The 19966-nt window shown below is 42.0% G+C and overlaps 2 protein-coding genes across 2 annotated transcripts in view; one reads left to right on the top strand and one right to left on the bottom strand.

The window, feature by feature from the left end:
* Window positions 1-707: 707 nt before the first annotated feature.
* ak5 (adenylate kinase 5) overlaps window positions 708-19966 on the bottom strand; it is a 75020-nt gene continuing 55761 nt past the window's right edge. The window contains exons 11-14 of the mRNA XM_080441012.1: window positions 11031-11194; window positions 3345-3461; window positions 2064-2264; window positions 708-1859 (exon numbers count right to left, since the gene is read on the bottom strand). Of these exons, the coding sequence (XP_080297138.1) occupies window positions 1794-1859; window positions 2064-2264; window positions 3345-3461; window positions 11031-11194 (548 nt within the window). The 3' untranslated portion in view covers window positions 708-1793. The remainder of the gene's footprint in view (window positions 1860-2063; window positions 2265-3344; window positions 3462-11030; window positions 11195-19966) is intronic.
* On the top strand, window positions 8182-8682 carry LOC308092784 (riboflavin kinase-like; the record flags this gene model as incomplete). Its single annotated transcript, XM_080438884.1, has 1 exon — window positions 8182-8682. One exon carries the CDS (start codon window positions 8182-8184, stop codon window positions 8680-8682), a length of 501 nt encoding a protein of 166 aa, XP_080295010.1.

Below are 19966 nucleotides of genomic sequence, written 5' to 3'. Positions count from 1 at the left end.
CTCCTGTTATTGGACGGTCTGAGATTGGCAGGTATGCATGCAATGTAGAGATTACATGGAATCCATCTATTTATATATCTGCAGTGCCGGGATAGGTGTTAAATCCAGGCTTAACCCCTAATTCTGTTTCGTGAAATAGGCCCCCGGTCCAGAAGTGCCGTTGTTGTGGCTTATCAACCACCAGGTGGAGCCACCACATCAGCTTTGATCCTATAAATCAGTGGTTCTCAAACTTTTTCATGTTCCCTAAATATGTATTTAGCTGCGGACCCTCAAACTTTTTCATGTTCCCTAAATATGTATTTAGCTGCGGACCCTCAAACTTTTTCATGTTCCCTAAATATGTATTTAGCTGTGGACCCCCATTAGAAAATATTTTGTGCCAGGGACCCCCCCATACAAGATAAAAATATTGTATAAAAATATTCCAAATGTTTCACATTTTATCAAGGTTGTTTTAGAAAATAGACGATCTACAAGCTCACAAGGCGTTGCATCATGAAGCATTGTGAGCTTGTACAGTAGATCGGCTATTTTCAAGTAGCCGATGTATGTAGAGTTAAAGTAATTAGACTGATTTTGAAATTCTGTAACTTAGCTGGGAACCCCCACAAGGACCCCTGGCAGGGTCCCTGGACCCCATGTCGAGAACCACTGCCATAAATGAGTTGCAATGTGCAGAACAACAATGTACACATACAAAAATACACCCTTTTAACAATTTAATTGTCTTTTATTGAATGTTAAATATTGAATTCCCAACAAGCACTTTGATGTGAGATTGTCCCATATGAGAATAATAATGTATACGTGTGTGTTTGTGAGTGTAAATGCAATACTCTTAACTCTTAATGCTTGTCAATTAAATACACAAAAGGCAAAAAGCTTGATTGTAATCTGCATGCTACAATATACACTAAAGCATACTGTACATGAGAGCATGAACACGCGCATAAAATCTTTGCCTTTTTTTCTTGACCACATGCTGTTTGACATTTCACTTAGCATGGCAGGAACCTCCTGTCCGTGTGGGCTGGCAGAGCACTTTGAGTGTTCGACAAGAAACATGCCCTCAGTCACAGCAGGCGGTGCTGTTTCTTATCTGTATACATTTATCTACCCTGCACAGGCAGCTTGGAAGCATATCATTGCTGTCAGGTGGAAACTTCATATGTCCAACAGACACACTAAACCACTTTAACTTGAAAGAAAAATGTTGAGCTCACAACGCATCTCATCGCGACGCATTGAGAGCTTGTAGATCTGCTACTTTTGCAACTTTTGTGTGACACTGTAGAATGACAAAGTATAGGGCATTAATAGAAGAAAGAAAACAGTTGAAATATGGAGATACAAGGTTTCTGCCCGACAGCGATGGTATACCGTTTAGTGTTTACAGAAAGAAACAGACCTAATAGAGAGAACACAGTTGGACGAAGCCTTTATTATGACAGCCGGAATGCTTGATCAGTGTCACAAGTACAAGTACAAATACTGGTACCAACCGCTGGTAGTGTTTTAAGACCTTGAACAAGACATGGGTTGGAAATGGAGTTTCATGACCATGTAGTATTTTGTGTCATAGGAGAACAAAGCCTGATTCATGCTTTGTTTGATCTTGTAGATCGGCTAAGTACAAATCAAGCTTACAGTTAAAATGTTGGTGTGCTGTGTGGGTGTGTTTCCCTTGATAGGAATGGTGTTGAGGGGAGTTTTTCCACACGTTCGTCCGGTTGCAGCCGTTGGACTCCTGCATGGGGGGGGGGGGGGGGTTCTAGCGCCTTTTGAGCCTATTAACAGGAATCCACCACCTGGCAGATCTGCGCAAACACTTCCTCCGGTGACCTCTCGCCATCGATCTGGGGGCAGAAGAAGGGAAACAGGCTGAGATAAGACCACAACCTAATGAGTCGTCAAAACAGCCTTCATGGCCTTGCATTAACTCAATACATTAACTCACTACCTGTAATGGCACGCACACATGCACCCACACACACACAAACGCACACACAAACACACACACACACACACACACACACACACATACGCACACAGAACCCTACCCTGTACAGAAGCCTCTTGCTTTCATAGAGAGCCACCAGAGGCTGGGTGTAGCTGCTGAAGTTGGCCACCGTCCTGTCGAAGACCGGGTCTGGGTCTTTGTCTGAGTGAGAGTTGGGGGAGAGGTGTCTGCGACACTGCAGGCGGACGGACATGGTCTCAGGCGAACAGTCCAGCACGAGAACGGCACTGGGCTCCTCCATCTAGTTAGACGCACGCAGAGAGATGCTTTCAACCACAGTAAACTGTCTCATCTGACCTTGTGTTCCATCTAAGCACCTTTGTAAAACACCACTGCATTCTATGTATAAAAGATGATATACAAATTAAGTTTAAAATAAAAATTATTACTAATAGTTTATTATTAATAAGACTTTCATAGACATGAATTGTCAGGCTTTGATTGTCAAGATTTCACATTTTTGGAGTTACTGCACAGTGGCCTGTGCCTGTATGTTCCGATTGAATAGTGGATGTAAAGTTGAGTTCATTTAAGTAAAAATCGAAACATGCCGAGTTTAACACAGATCTTAATGTGTATGTGTGTGCCATATCTCCAGTCTAGCCCAGGCCGGCATTGTATGAGAGATGCTTGTGTCTGACATGCTGCCTTGTTATCGACATGCTGGCTTATCGTCATGCCTCTGCTGCCAGGACAAATTCCTGTGGATTTATTGTACTTGGCCTATAAAGCCATTCACTCCCATCAATTCCTGTAGGTCTTGTTTTCCCACTCGCCTCCCATTACCCCTTCTGGCCTTTTGTGTTGTCGTGGTTACACCCTGGCATGTACAGCATATACAGCATGAGTCATATTTGATTAGTGACTCTTTTTGTTTGCCATGACATTGTGCATGTACAACACATTTAGAAATGGAAGGAGTCGAGCACTGCCTAACGCCAAATTTAGATACAGTTGAATGACAGTCGGACTTTCAAGCAAAGAAACAATACAAGCTTATGTCAGGCAGCACTTTCATTTCCATCTATTCTCTCTTCTGAATTCAAATTTTTCCTCTTTGCTCACTTTAACTGTTCTGTTCCTCCGTTTATTCATTTATGTTCTCTCTCTCTCTGTCTCTCTCTGTCTGTCTCTGTCTCTCTCTGTCTGTCTCTGTCTCTCTCTGTCTATCTCTGTCTCTCGCTGTCTTCTGGGGGATAAAATCTTTCAGAATTCAGATCAAATTAATTTCGAATGGGGTGATAACTGTGACTTTTCCTCGCCGTTCTAATTATGTTCCTGGTCTCCTCTGCTCCTCTGTCCAAGGGGTCGGGGGTCTGACCTTGGCTTCGTACTCCTCAGCTTGTCTCAGGTTCCGTGGGAATCCACAGATCACCACATCCCTCCCCTGCCGCATGGACGACTCCACCGCCTCACACAGCATCTCCAGCAGTGTGTCCTGAAGTCCACACACACACACACACACACACACACACACACACACACACACACACACACACACACACACACACACACACACACACACACACACACACACACACACACACACACACACACACACACACACACACACCTTTTAGATAAGTCCAATGCATAAGCAAATGCTATATCAATGCATAAGCAATTCATTCATATTGATATTTATTATTCATAATCACTTACAAGAGATCGTTTGTGTGTGTGTGTGTGTGTGTGTGTGTGTGTGTGTGTGTGTGTGTGTGTGTGTGTGTGTGTGTGTGTGTGTGTGTGTGTGTGTGTGTGTGTGTGTCTGTTCTGAAGACTAAAGTACACCTCGTACCCCAAGTGAATTTAATTCACCAACGTTACCTAATAGAATAATAAACTAAAACCACTGAAACAACTCTTTGAGGCTCTGTGGACTGTACATAGGTCAATACATGACACGAAGTGGACTGACAGAGTCAAAGAGAATATTAACGTGGCACTTCACAGCTCTGTTGCCAGGCAACAATACTGTAATATTTGATCATGTCAGAATCTCACTGTGTCATCCCTCCAGCTTCACACATGCAGCCCGGCGAGCTGTAGACCTCTGTTTCTCAACGGCTGGTCCAGGGCCCATCAGGCGTCAGAATGGACCCTTATGGGTCTTTGGGACCCACAGTGGTCATTTAACTCTGTGTGTGTACAAATGGAACCAAATGGATCCGTAAGGGTCCACTTGGACCCACTGGTGGTCCCTGGACCTGATGTTGAGAACCAGTGCTGTAGACCTCTATGGAGCGGCACTGTAACTATTTTCATCTTTTACATTTGGTGCGCTTGTGTGTGAACTTAGTTTTGTAATTGTGTAAACGTGGCCTCAATCGGCTGTGTGAAAGACAGAGATGAGCTCTGCTTGGCTTCTGCTCTGTCCCCATTTACATTACATTACATTACAGTCATTTAGCAGACGCTTTTATCCAAAGCGACTTACAATAAGTGCATTCAACATAGGTAGGGAACGAAACTACTAATCACCAGAAGTCTTAAGTGCATTTTCTGCAAAAACAAGCAACCAAGAGTATACCTAGCGCTAAGATAAAAGTGCAATATATCAGCTACCTATTTCCTTAAACAGATGAGACAAAATAGCAAAATCAAATGAGCAGGAGCTAAAACAAATAAGTGTATCGACTAAACAAGATCCAATAAAACAATACAACAATAAAACAAGCGTTCGTACAACTAGTTAATAACAAGTAGGCCAGGCAGAGAGGAAGGGTAGTGTTTCCTGAAGAGGTGGGTTTTCAGCCTGCGGCGAAAGATGGGCAGTGACTCTGCTGTCCTGACATCAGTGGGAAGTTCATTCCACCACTGTGGGGCCAGAACAGAAAAAAGTCGTGACCGTGTGGATCGGCCAGAAGGACCCTTGAGTGACGAGGCAATCAGTCGCCCGAGGTGGCAGACCGAAGTGGTCGGGCAGGGGTGTAGGCATCGACCATAGCCCGGAGGTGTTTTAGGTGTTTTACCTCTGCATGTTCCTACTCAAGTGGAGTAATAATACATTTTCAGAAATAAGTGATATTTACTGTAAAATATTGTGGCTACTGCTTAAAATATTATGCAAATTATTACATGAAAAACGCTTCCCTGACAGTTTAAAAATAATTGAGTGTGATGTGGTCTCCAGCGATCTCTTTCGTCAATGTACTGTATCTCCACATCTAATCTCAGCAGGTGACATGAAATGTGCAAGTGTTGCATGATGAATTATTAACAGTTTTAGTTCTTGGAGCAGTTGAATTATTAAGTTCTTGTCCTATCTGTGTTGGCTTACTGATGCCTTCACTCCACTCCCTTCACAGAAACATTGACAGAAGAGCTTTTTTCAACTCCGTCATGCTGGGCTCAGGCAGCCAAAAGAATTAAAGGGGAAATCCACCCATTTTCAATATTTAACTATGTCATTAATATAGCATAAAGGAGTTGTGTGGAAATAAGAAAAAATTAAAAAAAAAATTAACATTGCAAAAAAATGTAACATTGCAAAAAAATTAACATTGCAAATTACACTGTGATGACTCATCATGGTGTAATTTGCAATGTTAATTTTTTTGCAATGTTACATTTTTTTGCAATGTTAATTTTTTTTTTAATTTTTTCTTATTTCCACACAACTCCTTTATGCTATATTAATGACATAGTTAAATATTGAAAATGGGTGGATTTCCCCTTTAACCTGGCTTCCTTCCATATCAGACAAGGGCAGCTCGCTGCAGAGATGTCCGCTTGAACTGCCTGTTCCGGCTCAACTCAAACATGCTGACAACCTTACACAGAGTAGAACAGAGGAGGTGTTTGCACATCAAGCTTCACAAGTTCACATGCATTGTGCTGGTACTAGTGGTGGACACTGGACAGTAACTAAGTGCATTTACTTGAGTGTTTACTTCTTATTTGCACTCAACTGAAGGGAAACTCAGCCAACATCAACTCTCCTTCAAATTCCACCCTCAAAATTCTCCCCATTTTGGTGGTGTTTGGGAAAAGGAGATAAGATCGGTCAAAATGCCTTGCGTTGGAACTTAATCAGTGACAGAGGAGGTTCTTGCCACTGTATTGATCGAGATGGTGTGCATCCTTAATCCTTATTCATCTTCACGTGTGTCCCTAGAGATTGACACAGGAATTTTGTTTGGGTTCATATTTAGAGACAGACATCTATGAGTAAAAGGGTATGCGATGAAAAACCACTGTTGGCACTTCAGCCCCTATTCGTTCCAGGGTGCAGGAAATTCCATTTAATGTGAATGTGTTGAACAGCATGAAGTGTGAAGCAGTGCTGATGCAAAACCAACCCATGCATAATGGCAAACCGTCTGTGGTTAAATTGTGGCAAGTTGATATTTCACAAAACATAGCAGAACATGCATTTTTAGAAAGAGAATTCATATTGGCAATCTCTGTCATTAAAAATTTAAAGGACAGAGCATGACAAGACACGCACGTACGCACAGCAGGCAAATTACACAAGCACACACACACACACACTTATACTGTAAAGTCATTTGCATGCCCACATCGGGCACACAATCACCTTCATACACGAAACAGACACATAAATAGAACCCTTTGAACATGCAAGTAAGCGAAGGCAGGTTGTGTGTTTGTGATAGCCATGCGTTTTGATGTGAAATGTCAGGACACGAGGGCAAATCATTCCAATTAAACAGGCTAGTAGCAGCATGTTGGTCTGAAGAATACATAGAAGGTGGCCCTGACAACCTCTGGAAAGATGCTGCGGATTAATGACTGGAAAATACATGACTATTTATAAGCTCTGAAAGCTGAAATATGGCCTTGGGGAAATACCACCGTTTATGGGTGGAAAACAACCGTTTCACCGTCCCTCCCTGTACAAGACAAACAATGGAGAGATGGCTCCCAAAGGGCCACATATCAAGAGAAGAGGGTGGGAAGCCACTTGAATGTAAAAAGGTATATTTCAGTCAGGACACTCGTTGAGATAAAACAATTTATTGCTGTGATATAATGCTTTGTATTTGGTGGGGTGGCTTTGCTCCCTTGATGCTCCAAAACAAATCTGCACATGGAGACTTGTCTCTGAGCTCACAACCCCCCCAGGAGGCAGAGCCTAAAGATATGCAGTTCTTATTAAGTGGACATAATAATACACATTGTATCATGGCCAGTATCATGGCCAGTACCATGGTCAGTATCATGGTTAGTCTCATGGTCAGTATCATGTCAGTATCATGGTCAGTATCATGTCAGTATTATGTCAGTATGTCAGTATCATTATGAACCCCTCAAGGGCAGACCCTAGCTGCGCAGATATTAAAGAACATGATTCTGTACATGCGATGAACCCACATTGAGTGACATGCTGACAAAGAAGACCTATGTTAACTATGAGAGCCTCCAGTCAACTTCAGAATTTTCTCATTTAGGCTAATTGGTTCAAAAAAATTATTCCTCATTTTGGGGGTTTGAAAGCAATTCCATTGATTTCACTTCTCAGAAAGGCAAACCGTGTGGATCCTGATAAACTGCATCAGACAACAAAGAATAAATCAACCAGTTGTTTTGGCTGCCGGCTGAAGTTTATTTCACATAATATTTTCACGAATAATATTTCACCACTCAGTGTGTTCGGATTTGTGAATAATTTAAGAGGTTTGTTCTCGTTTTTGTCCTAATAACAGCGTGGGTTCTCTGTGGATCTCAGTCATCAATGATGTATGATCAGATGTATGACTATTTAGAGTTATGGTTTCAGCCTGATCGGAGCCCTATTCCATTATAAAAATGTAAATATCTAAACACAATTACGTAAAATTAAATCTGGCACTGATCTGTCCAATAGTTTGAGAAAGTAGCTCCAGACAAACGCACGCACGCACACACACACGCGCCCACACACTATTTATTATGTCAGTAATATTGTCAGCATACTTGGAGGCCAGTCTATGACCTCAGTCATATATGACAGTATATGACATAAGTGTGACGTCAGTACCCATTGTCAGAGTACTTATGTCAGCATCATTTCTCTCTAGCCAAAATAATGTTGTCCGCTAGCCAGACATAAGGGACAACAAATTGTGACTACACTTGCCAACTCGAATGACTGTGCACATTGAGGTCATTTTGTTCCCTTCAATGTAAATCAATCAAGAGAAGAAGCATTAATAATGGAAGACATAAGGAGTCTTCCGTACTTTTGCGAGGGGGAGGTTGTCAAAGGATTCGGGAGAGGAAGTAAAGAACTGGGTATTCCTACTGCAAACTTCCCGGACTCAGTGGTGGAACATCTTCCTGCAGATATTGGCACAGGAATCTACTATGGCTGGGCTTGCGTAGGAAACGGGGACATCCACAAAATGGTGATGAGCATCGGTTGGAACCCTTACTACAAAAACACAAAGAAGTCCATGGAGACACATGTGATTCACACGTTCAAAGAGGACTTTTATGGACAGATTCTCCGTGTTGTAATGGTGGGTTACCTTCGTCCTGAGAAGGACTTCAACTCACTTGAAGCCCTAAAAGTGGCGATAAACAATGACATAGAGGAGGCCATGGTGAAGCTAGAACTCCCAGAGCACCTCAAGTTGAAGGAGGACAGCTTCTTTACCACAGCCCTAAACACTTCATCAACCACACCCACGGCTTCATCATTGTCATCATCATAATAATCATTACAGACGATCATCAGTGGTCACTGATCTTTGCACACACTATATACTCACAATGCACATCCTGGACTTATTGTCTATGATGAATGCATCAACTGCTTTTTTCTTTCTTTTGTCTTAAGCCTGCAGCACACTAAAAACAAGATCAAATGCTTTCAGCCCTTTCTTGACGAAACAAACAAAGGTCTCTGAGGACAAAACTGTTTTATACTTGTGTAGTGCAGTGAGTCAATTGTGACCAATCACAGACAGTGTTTGCTTTGGGGTTTCTATGGTGATATTTGACTACCCAGCAAGCACAGTCAGGACCCGGACCAATCAGTGACGTCTCGATTGGGGCTAGATCAAGTCAAACCAAGACAAGTCAGATCTGGCCCAGAATATCACCTGATTTCAACCAAAATTAATCCTGACCACAACAACGTCACTTCCAGGACGTCATCTAAACACATTTCTCATCACCCAAAATTGCTGTCCAAATGTCCATATGATGTCCCGGTGATGACGTCCTGTAAATGACGTAAAGATCATCCCCATATGGGCTGTGATCTGGCCTAGTCCTGAACGTCACAGGGGTGATGACCGGGCGTCATCATAACGTCATCATGACGTCATTGTGCTTGCTGGGTAGTTATCTACGAAAGCTGCAAGAAACTGCCAAAACCAGGACTGCATTCCTACAGTAAAGTAGCCTTGAGATGGACTCCACCTGGAAAGAGGAAACAAGAGAGGCCCAAAAACAATCTGATGGAGAAACTGTGACCTCAGAACTGAAAATGTCAAACCTAACCAGGGGAGAGGCACGACTTTCTGCACAGGATAGCAGATAGTCACAGCCTTATATTCCACAATGTACATTGCAAGTGTTGGGCAGTGAGGAGGAGATATGGGCTCTGACTAGCTGCTCAAAGCACTTCATAGTCACAACTGTCCAACAGGATGGTTGTCAGGCAGAGAGCTTTTGTTTTTATTAGGGACAGGTACATTGGTGGTCTTTTTAAATCATGCAGGGACTATAGACTGGAGCAGGGAGAGGTTGAACATTTCTGTAAAGCAACGTTATTATAGTTAACTGAAACTAACGAAATAACGAAAACTAGAATTGGGAGGTTTTTTTTTTTAACCGAAACTAATGAAATAACGAAATACATTTTAGTCAATTGAAATAAAAACAAAAACAAGGCTTTATGATAACTAACTGAAACTGTTTTGTGTGTTTACAAAACTTACTAAAACAACCCAAAATAATATAGATAATGTGTCAACATTTCATACATAAGCCTAATACTTTTGGGTGGATGTGAAATCTCACCTTCCAACATTTTAGTTAGCCAGTTTTTAGCTCTGTTGTCAAGTTTTCCAAAATCTTTAAAAATTTCGGAAATAGACGATCTACAAGCTCACACGAGTGTGACGAGTTGTTTTCTTGTAAATTGTAGATGTTTCAGAACTTTTTGAATTTCACCTCAAATATCCCATATAACCATGAAAAAACTAAAACAAAAAAACTAAGCCTTTTACACAAATTAACTATCAAACCCAATTTAAAAAAAAAACTAAAAGTAAACTGAAATTAAAATCAAAAAGTCAAAACTAAATAAAAATAAAAACAAAGTAAAAATCTAACTAGAAAAAGTGCTACCGCCAGGTCAGGTACGCTATTGTGGCCTCCTGGTGGCGCTATAATAGGCCAATGTGAAAAGGGTGCCATTTCTTCCTCGGCCTAGTGGGAATGTACGTGCAAAATTTCATGGAAATCGCATGCTGCGTTCATGATTTGAGGCATTTTGTTCAAAACAGACTAATCCTGCAATCTTTGGAAGCTATTCTTAGCCAATTAGGATGGAATATGGAAAATCGGACAGATCCGTGTTGATCACATGACCATAGAGATACTGTGTACCGATTTGCATGATTTTTGGACAAAATCTGTAGGAGTAATATAAAAGAAATTGTGCAAAAATCGGCCTCATGGTGGCACTATAACAGGCCGATCTGAAAAATTCAGAGCAGAGGTTCTGCTCTGGCATCCAGGGAGTGTGTGCTCAGTTTCACAGCAACCGGGTCAACAGTGCCGGAGATTAGCTGCTCACGGACGGACACGGACGGAGACGGACGGACGGACGGACGGACGGACGGACGGATGGACGGACGGACGGACGGACGGACAGTATCATGATACTGGTCCATTTGTGGCCCTGGTCCATTTGGACCCCTGGTGGGCCCCGGACCAGACGTTGAGAAACAGTGGTATAAATCACATTATAACACATTCTTATTTTATCCAAATACTTTTGTTTTCTGGTGAGCAACCCTACAACAACATAATAACTGAACTCCGCTACCTCAGGTAGCTGCTCCCCTCTCTCCAGGACGTCCCGCAGGTAGCAGCCCCTCTCGCTGTGGGACTGCAGCTCACAGCCCAGCAGCTCCCCTGCTGTGACCCGACGCAGACCAAACTTCTCCTCCAACTTCTCACACTGGACAGCCTTCCCCGAGCCTGGACCCCCTGAAAACACACACACACACACACACGCACACGCACACGCACACACACACACACACACACACACACACACACACACACACACACACACACACACACACATACACACACACACACACACACACGATGAACAAGGTGGTGTCGTTGTTGGTATGAGTGTGGTATTGTCTAACTGGAGGGGCATGCGTTCCCAACGGGCATCGGCCTAGTGCTCTATCTATAAATGCACATAATCTGCAATAGGCAATGCCATTTTCTGCACAAAACATTTGTATATATTAGCAGAAACACTTGTACTATAGCAGCAATATAAACAGCACCTAGTATTTTATACTATACTAGTAGTCACAGCAGTAGTCACATCAACATAACACATTTGTGTAAGATACCTTGTATCTATATCCTATATAAAATTTGGCATATGTCCCACAATGGGTATGAATTGTCACAAAACGTGACATGTTACATCATGACCCCTTCACATTTCAATGCTAACGGTTGTGAATTGTTTGTCTTGGGTTACGTAACAGAAATATATGGATATCACTTGGAACTGGATTTTCAGACCGCAAAGTATGTTGTCCATAGTCAGAACCATAAAAAATATCATGCTACACTATGGCGTCCAATGTAAAAAACATTTAAAAATGCCATGCTACACTATGTTGTCCAATGTAAAAAACACAAAAAATGCCATGCTACATACACTATGTCGTCCAATGTAAAAACCATTTAAGAAAATGCCTACCCAGAGCTCACTTCTTCCGATACCTCCAAATCATGGACTTTGTTCGGACAAATATTGACTTTTTTCCAAATTTACCACCTCATAATGTAATCGACCATATCCTTTTGTTTACCCCACCCTGTAGGAGCTTAATTTCTATTCTGTATAATGCCATCTGTAACATTACTCCTTGCTTGTTGGGAGGGGTAAAGGAACAGTGGGAGACTGACCTTGGGGTGGAATTGCGCGACAGCCAATGGACATTCATTCCTCCTCTACTTGTGCCAGACATGGCCTGACACAACTTAAAGTTGTTCTGAGGGTCCACTTAACTAATGCTAAACTAGCCCGAATCTACCCTACTATAGACCCTTGTCCACGCTGTAAAGCACAACCAGCAGACCATATACATATGTTCTGGTCCTGCCCTAATCTCACCAAGTTCTGGTCTGATATATCTAACGCTTACTCAAAGATGTTTAAAAAAAGTCATCACTCCCAACCCCATTTGTGCACTATTTGGCTTTACACCAGAGACCCGTTCTATACAAGGCAAAGCACATGTAATCATAGCCTTTACATCTCTGCTCGCAAGGAGACTTATCCTCCTTTCATGGAAGCAACACTCCCCACCCAGTTTTACCAGGTGGATTAAAGAGACTATGTATTTCTTGAAACTAGAGAAAATCAAATACTCACTTAAAGGGTCTGTTCAGAAATTCAAGGAGATTTGGACCCCCTTGACTATTACGAAAGTTTACAGGTGCCGCTTGATGAGGAGACCTAAGTGGATGGAGCACTAGGCGTGACAGCAGGGATCCCCTTTCCCTCCTTCCCTTCCCTCTCTTCTTCCTCTTTCTTTTCTTTTCCTTTCCTTTACTAATTTAGTCAGACTGTCTCTCTTTCCCTCTTTTTCTCTTATTATTATTACTTTTCCAAAATATTTGTGAAATAACATAACAAGATCATTGTTTCAACAACATATAAATGTATATTTTGTATTTTGTATCGTATTCTTTATTCTATTGTTACAAATGTGTATGTTTATGACAAAAAGAAATTCTTACAAATGTGTATGTTTACGACTAAATAAAAAAACTGTTAAACAGAAAATGCCATGCTGCTACACTATGTCATCCAATGTAAAAAAAAAAACATTTATGAAAATGCCTACTACTGTCATGCACAATATATTGAAAATGTATTGTTGTCGCAATATCAACATGCACAATATACATATTGCAAAAGGAATTTACATATCGCATTTTGGAAGGGGAGCAGTGAGAAACTGTATTAGTTGGTGGTATATATTCCTGCAGCCAGGTGCAATGTTTTCAGTAAAACCATGTTGTTGGAATGGAAATATACACACACACACACACACACCCCCCCACACACACACACACACACACACACACACACACACACACACACACACACACACACACACACACACACACACACACACACACACACACACACACACACACACACACACACACACACACACACACAAACACAAACATGCACACAAACATGCACACACGACACACCCACTGCACTGGGCCACCCTGCCTGAGGGTCAGTCACTCATGCAGAAAACACAGAATGACAGAAGATGGGGAGAAAAACCATGATGGATGGAAGGATGGAGAGACTACGGAAAACAGACAGAAGTGGAAGAAAGCAAGTAAGAGCAGAGTGGTTTCACGTCACGCCCGTGCCCTATAGAGACATTATCATTGGTACATGCATCGTTAATTGTTGAAATATTTTAAACATGCTTAATGATTGAAATTGTGGCATGTTCAATTGATTGTAGGTCACCTGTTCCTCCTCCTCTGCAGTGCTGGCAATCCTGTTAATTGGAAGGTGCCAAGTACTGTGGAGGAGGTGGGGTGTTTGGTTTCATGGGTTAAGATACATGTGGTTTTTGATTGTCTTGTGAATGTATGGGTACCCAGAAAGTGAATTTTGATGGTAAAAGATTTGGTAAATGTGTAAAATAACTCATGGGCCTTAGTTAGCCAAACTTTAGTTAATGAGTTGCCAATTACTTTTTTTTTTTACTAGGTTTGTCCCACCTGTTATAAAAAGGAGGCTTCAGATTTAAGGTTTTAGTTGGGCTTGGGCTAGAGGCTAAGTAACAACACCAAGGGAGTACTGCCAAGGCCTTTATGGAAGGCAAAGCCTGTTTTCAGTTATCTTGAGTTCTTGGTTTGTTGTGTTTCCTTAGTTAGCTCTCAAGTGTTCATTCCTTATTTTTGGCCAGTTTCTTTTTTTGTCAAGTTATTGTCTCGTGTTAGCCTAGACGCACTGTGAATTATTGCACCCTTTTATTGGTGTACCTGACGGTACATAAATATTAATAAAACCTGCATTCCTGGACTGGTCCGATTTTTGGAGCCTTGGCCACTCGGGCAACTTTACAAAACCCATGATGGATGGAGAGACTACGGAAAACAAACAGAAGTGGAAGAAAGCAAGTAAGAGCAAGATAGAGAAAGACCTAGATAGTGAGAATGATTGTGTGTGTGAGAGATAAAGAGTTCAATCTCTGTGTGTGTGTGTGTGTGTGTGTGTGTGTGTGTGTGTGTGTGTGTGTGTGTGTGTGTGTGTGTGTGTGTGTGTGTGTGTGTGTGTGTGTGTGTGTGTGTGTGTGTGTGTGTGTGTGTGTGTGTGTGTGTGTGTGTGTCTGCCTGCCTGCCTGATGTGCTGCCTGAGGCTCAATGGCGATCTTCTCTCTAGCAGAGTGTGGCTGTAGCACACATGTTTTTCAAAGAGGGGGCTGGGGGCCGCCAAGTAGGACAATTTCTTACTTATGTTTTCTTTAACAGGGGGTCCGGGACCCCTAGAGGTCCACAGAGTTACTACAGGGCGGGCTGACAAAATGTTTGTGTGTGAGAGGCACATATTTACGGTTTTCAAATTAACCACTTAAATCCTAGCATCCCTATTTAATTCTCGGGGGAACTCATAGCCAATGTACAAGCTCACAACGCGTTGCAGTGCGGCGCATTGTGAGCTTGTAGATCGGCGAAGAGATTTGGTATAGACTAGAGTGAAAAAATAGCAGACCAAGTGCAGAGCCAAGTAGTTAAATGTCTGAAAATACATATGAATCCAACATATTGGATTCATAGAAAAGATAGATGTTTGATGTACACGAAGAAATAAAAACAAACATTTACACAACCCTGATGATAGAGCTGTCAAATTAAGTTTATGACATCTATGAAAAGGTTTAATCTGCAGCACAATTTCATACAATATATAGCAGGGGTCCCTGCTTTGTCTCTCTCTCAGCTAACGGGTCCTTGGCCTGAAAAACAAGTTTTAAGCCATTTTACAATAGGGGGTCACAGCCAGTGGCTATGGCTAATTGGAGGTCCTTGGCATGGAAAAGTTTGGGAACCCCTGGTCTAGTAGGTTTGCAAGTATTGGCATATATGCACTCCCACATCATTAACCAGCACTAGACACTAGACAGCACTATCCCCCAGTCAAAGAGAAATTCAAACTTCAAATCAAATTCCAATCTTAAGTAATTGGCACCCCACTGTGCTGTGGCCAGTGTAGCTGTTGCTAGGTGATTTCATTATACGGCTGGTACACTTGCTATGGGCTTAGTGTTAGCAAGGCGCAGTGCTTTTTCACAGCCAGCCTGGAGCACAGTAATAAAACTCACAGTGAACTTGGGGCTCATATTCATTAATATTCTCCTTGAGTCTGTAGGTGTCATGTTCTCTCTGCGGTCTACGACGGAGGGGGGGGGGGGGGGGTTCAGGGGCCTGGGGGGCCGGCCACCCAAAACATTCAGCCTCATCACCATTTCTCAGAGTCAGCAAGGTCATATATTCACCAGCCATGGCAGTCAAGATGGAAGAGGTCCCAACCCTATCGCGGCATTGATTCATTGATTCATTGTACATTCAGTGCATTTTCTCTGACGGAATTTATTCTCAAACACATCACTTCCATCCGAGACTGAACCTTCCTCACGTCCTTCAACAGTATGTGAAATAATGATCAAGGTCAACCGTGGTGAAACAATATCACCACCGCAAAGTCAGACTGGCTTCAACCCTGTAACCTCTTGTAGAACGCAGCTGTGTTGAAAGAGGGACTGCAATAGAACAAAATTCACTGATACAATAGTCTCTTCTTATGGGAATTGTGGTTGGGGCCTTTTGTGTCACCCGTGTGACTGTTGATTTGTTTGTTTTTTGGTGGTCTCTGCTTTTTTGTTTGTGTCTGATTGCTAACAGTACTAATTGTAACTCTCACAAGCTGAGTTAACAATACCACAAGGTACAGGGCATATTCAGAATGTATTGAGTTCAGAATTTATTGAAAGGATAGCCCCTAGAGATGTAGCATCTCATTTGTGAAGGGGTACTATACAGACATGCAGTAATGCACACATAAACATTACATACAGTCAGTAAGTAACAGACACACACTACGTGTGTGTGTGGGTGTGTGTGTGTGTGTGTGTGTGTGTGTGTGTGTGTGTGTGTGTGTGGGTGGGTGTGTGTGTGTGTGTGTGTGTGTGTGCCTGTGTGGGTGTGAGTGTGAATTAAACCATCACAGCTGTGTTCTTGATGAGAGCCAAAGTGACAGATGGAATGTATCAGGGGGAGATGGAAAAGTGAGAATAGAATAGGACATGAGTCAAGGAAAGAGGGAGAGACGAGAGAGACGAGGAGTGGCAGAGGGAGAAGGTAAAACATGGAATCATGTGGATCTTGGTACCCCACATGGGAACAGCGTGACTCCAATGTGGATCTCAGACTTCATATAGCTAGCCTGTGACATCAGTCATCTGTGACGCCAGTCATCTATGACATATCTACAGTATGACCCCAAATTTGGGTTAGGGTTATGGCCAATTTATGCTTGTAGCAAAGTTTCGAGTGAAAGTGAGGTCAAAACAACCCAAAAATGTTTCATGGAGAACGTCGTGTACCTGTGGAAAGATGAGAGGGAGCAGACGCTTTCATAACATGTCGCGTACGCTGATTGGCTAGGAATACGGGGTAAGCTCCGCTACCACGGAGATGTGTGAGAGCACATTCACTTCCTTGTTTACATTTTCTGGTGAAACTGGTGGCGAGTATGAGATTGAATGCTCAAATCTCAGAACCTAGTGAGACATGAAGTGTGACACGTTGTTCGACGCAAGCATAAAGGGTTAGGGTTATAGAGTGAATTACTTACTGATTCGAGTCCATTTGACTTCCAATCGAAAATATATATTGAAAAAGTATGTTTGGGGAAAAAATTGTGGAGGTACTTCTGTGGCCTACTGGCACAAATAATTTGGCGCTTATCATTCCAGTGGTTTGTTAGATTAGCTTAAGAACACACAGACAGATGGAACAAGAGGGGAGAGGGTCTTGGTATAATTTGATTTTCAATTGAAATATACACAGAAAATAGTGTCCATATTTTAGTCATGTATTCAGTATAAAAAATTCCCATTTCTTCAAAACAAATGAAAAATCTGTCATTAACTCTTTGACTGCGGACGACGCGATAACGCGTCAAGTGCTACTTTGTCCAGTTGGCCGTCGACGCGCTCGACGCGCTGGACGCGCGTTCATTGTTTAATCTCTGATTGCGCTATGCTGCTTAATATTCAATGTTATTCTCGAGTTCCACTTACTTCACGGACATCTGCATCCGGTTTCATGGCCTGGATTCCGTTTCCGGTTTTTGATTTTTTTCCCCAGTCATTTTCGTCCAAAATAGGTAAATAAACGGGTTTTCACACGGTATAACGGACAAACGGACAGCTTCTCTTCTATAATCTATGGTCTGGGTGACGATCAGTCATCGCCGTCGTGTCTCACAACGTAATTTTCGCTGATCAAAACAATCTGGGTGACGTCACATCCGTTTTCATGTTTTTCCTTGTCTAATCTATGAAGAAGGGTGAGAGAGACCCAACGACATGATCTAGCTGTCATGTGCTGCTCTCTGGTGGCGGATTTGTGCTGGGTCTTTACATTATGTGTCCTTAAATTATTTTCATGAGAAAAATTCAAAATAAAAAAATAAAAAAACACGAAAATTGCTGGCACTGGGGGAGTACTTTATGAAAATACTCTGGCAGTCAAAGAGTTAAGGGGACACAATATAACTTGTTCCAAAAATGTTTCATATTCTTAATTATCCTATTATCCTGGACTATATCAGTGAGGATATTGCAATGGCTGGTCGAAAGAGAACATTTTTTGCAGCCAATTACAGAAAAGGGCTGTGAGGGAATATAGAATGCCTGCAAGAGACGGAGAAGAGAGAGGGGTGGTGGTGGAGGGGAACATGAAACCATATCGATGCTGTCGGGGGGGGAAACCTTGTCCAAAACCAACATCCTTCCTTGACATTCCAAAACCGTTCCTATTTTATTATTATTTTAAAAATGATTTAAAATGGTGAAAGTAACCCATCTACAAGCTCGCAACGCATCAAGGCGTTGTGAACTTGTAGATCCACTATTTTCACTACTTTCGTGCAACACTGTTGTATGATATAATTTACAACAAAACATAAAACGGAGATACAATGTTTCTGCCTGACAGCAACGATATGTGTACGTGGTAGAGACACTACAGAGAGAGAAAGACAGACAGATGGAGAGAGAGAGACAGACAGACAGACAGACAGACACGGAGACAGACAGACAGACAGACAGACAGACAGACAGACAGACAGACAGACAGACAGACAGACAGACAGACAGACAGACAGACAGACAGACAGACAGACAGACAGACAGAGAGAGAGAGAGAGAGAGAGAGAGAGAGAGAGAGAAAGAGAGAAAGAGAGAGAGAGAGAGAGATAGAGAGAGAGAAAAACAGACAGAGAGAGAGAGAAAAACAGACAGAGAGAGATGATGACATAAGATGAAAAAGGTGTACACACACACAGGCTTAAATGGCAACCTGCATTAGCATATCCCTCAGACATCAGCACTCCGTCTCGCTACAGTAACACAAGAACTCTGCATGAACTTGTGCAGATATTACCTGTCCATCTAGTTCTTCTACGGAGCACGGCATTAGCTTTTTCTGCATGAACCTCTATCAATTTCTTCTGACATCTCTTACAAAGGTTTCTTTGGATATCGGAATTATAGCTTTTCAGAAAGTGAATCAGAAAACATGACTGCCAAGTATGGGGTGCAAGCAATTTGCTTTGGCGTGTGGCGCACTCACAATCCATCATGAAGCACTCAAGTGAATTAGGACATTCCAACATACAGTACATTCAGTACAGTAGACTAAACTCCACAGCAGACATGGCACGAATCAAAGTGGCTTTGACACTCACTTGTAGAACAGCATGCCAGAGGACAGGTGGCAGACACTGTAGATATTTTTGAAAGAAAATGTAACACATACCTTTTTAGTCTAGCTTTTTTTGCCGTTTCTTTTAATATTGTATTATTCTTGCATTGTACTGGTATTTGTTTATTTATTTTCATGTTTTGGCTCATGCTTTGTTTTTGTTTATTGTTTTAGTATTTTAATGTGGTATGTAACTTGAGGATGCTTGAGGATCAAAAAGGAGACCGGATGTAAGACTAAGTCTTGACGGCTGTATTGTTTTTGTTTTGACATTTGTATTTTGTGTTTTCAAATCTAAATCACATAATGGATTGAAAATGTATAAAATCAGCCCATTGCAGAGATTAAAATGCTATATATTATGGGATGAGCTTTAGTGGTCGGTATGGTCTGTGGCTAAATGAAATCTGAAAACTCTCCAGTGCAGCATTAATGCTGCGAGCTTTATATACTTGACTCTGTTTTGCTGTGTCTTCATACACTTTTTTTTAATAATCTCATAACTTGAGTGAGACAAGAGACTATATAACTGAGCTGATGCTACTTGACAGAGGCAATTCCTCACCCCTGAGTATGATGTACTGTAAGAGTAAAGTGTCTGCTGTGTGAATATGGTCAATAAAGTTGCTTGGGTTGAGCCGAGTGGCAGTACGTAACACAGTGTCGCACACCGATTGCTTGAAAGTAGGTAAG

The sequence above is a fragment of the Gymnoscopelus braueri genome (genome assembly GCF_963280865.1).
Source record: "Gymnoscopelus braueri genome assembly, chromosome: 10".
Lineage (NCBI taxonomy): Eukaryota > Metazoa > Chordata > Actinopteri > Myctophiformes > Myctophidae > Gymnoscopelus > Gymnoscopelus braueri.
This window is presented reverse-complemented; position numbering and strand designations above follow the sequence as displayed.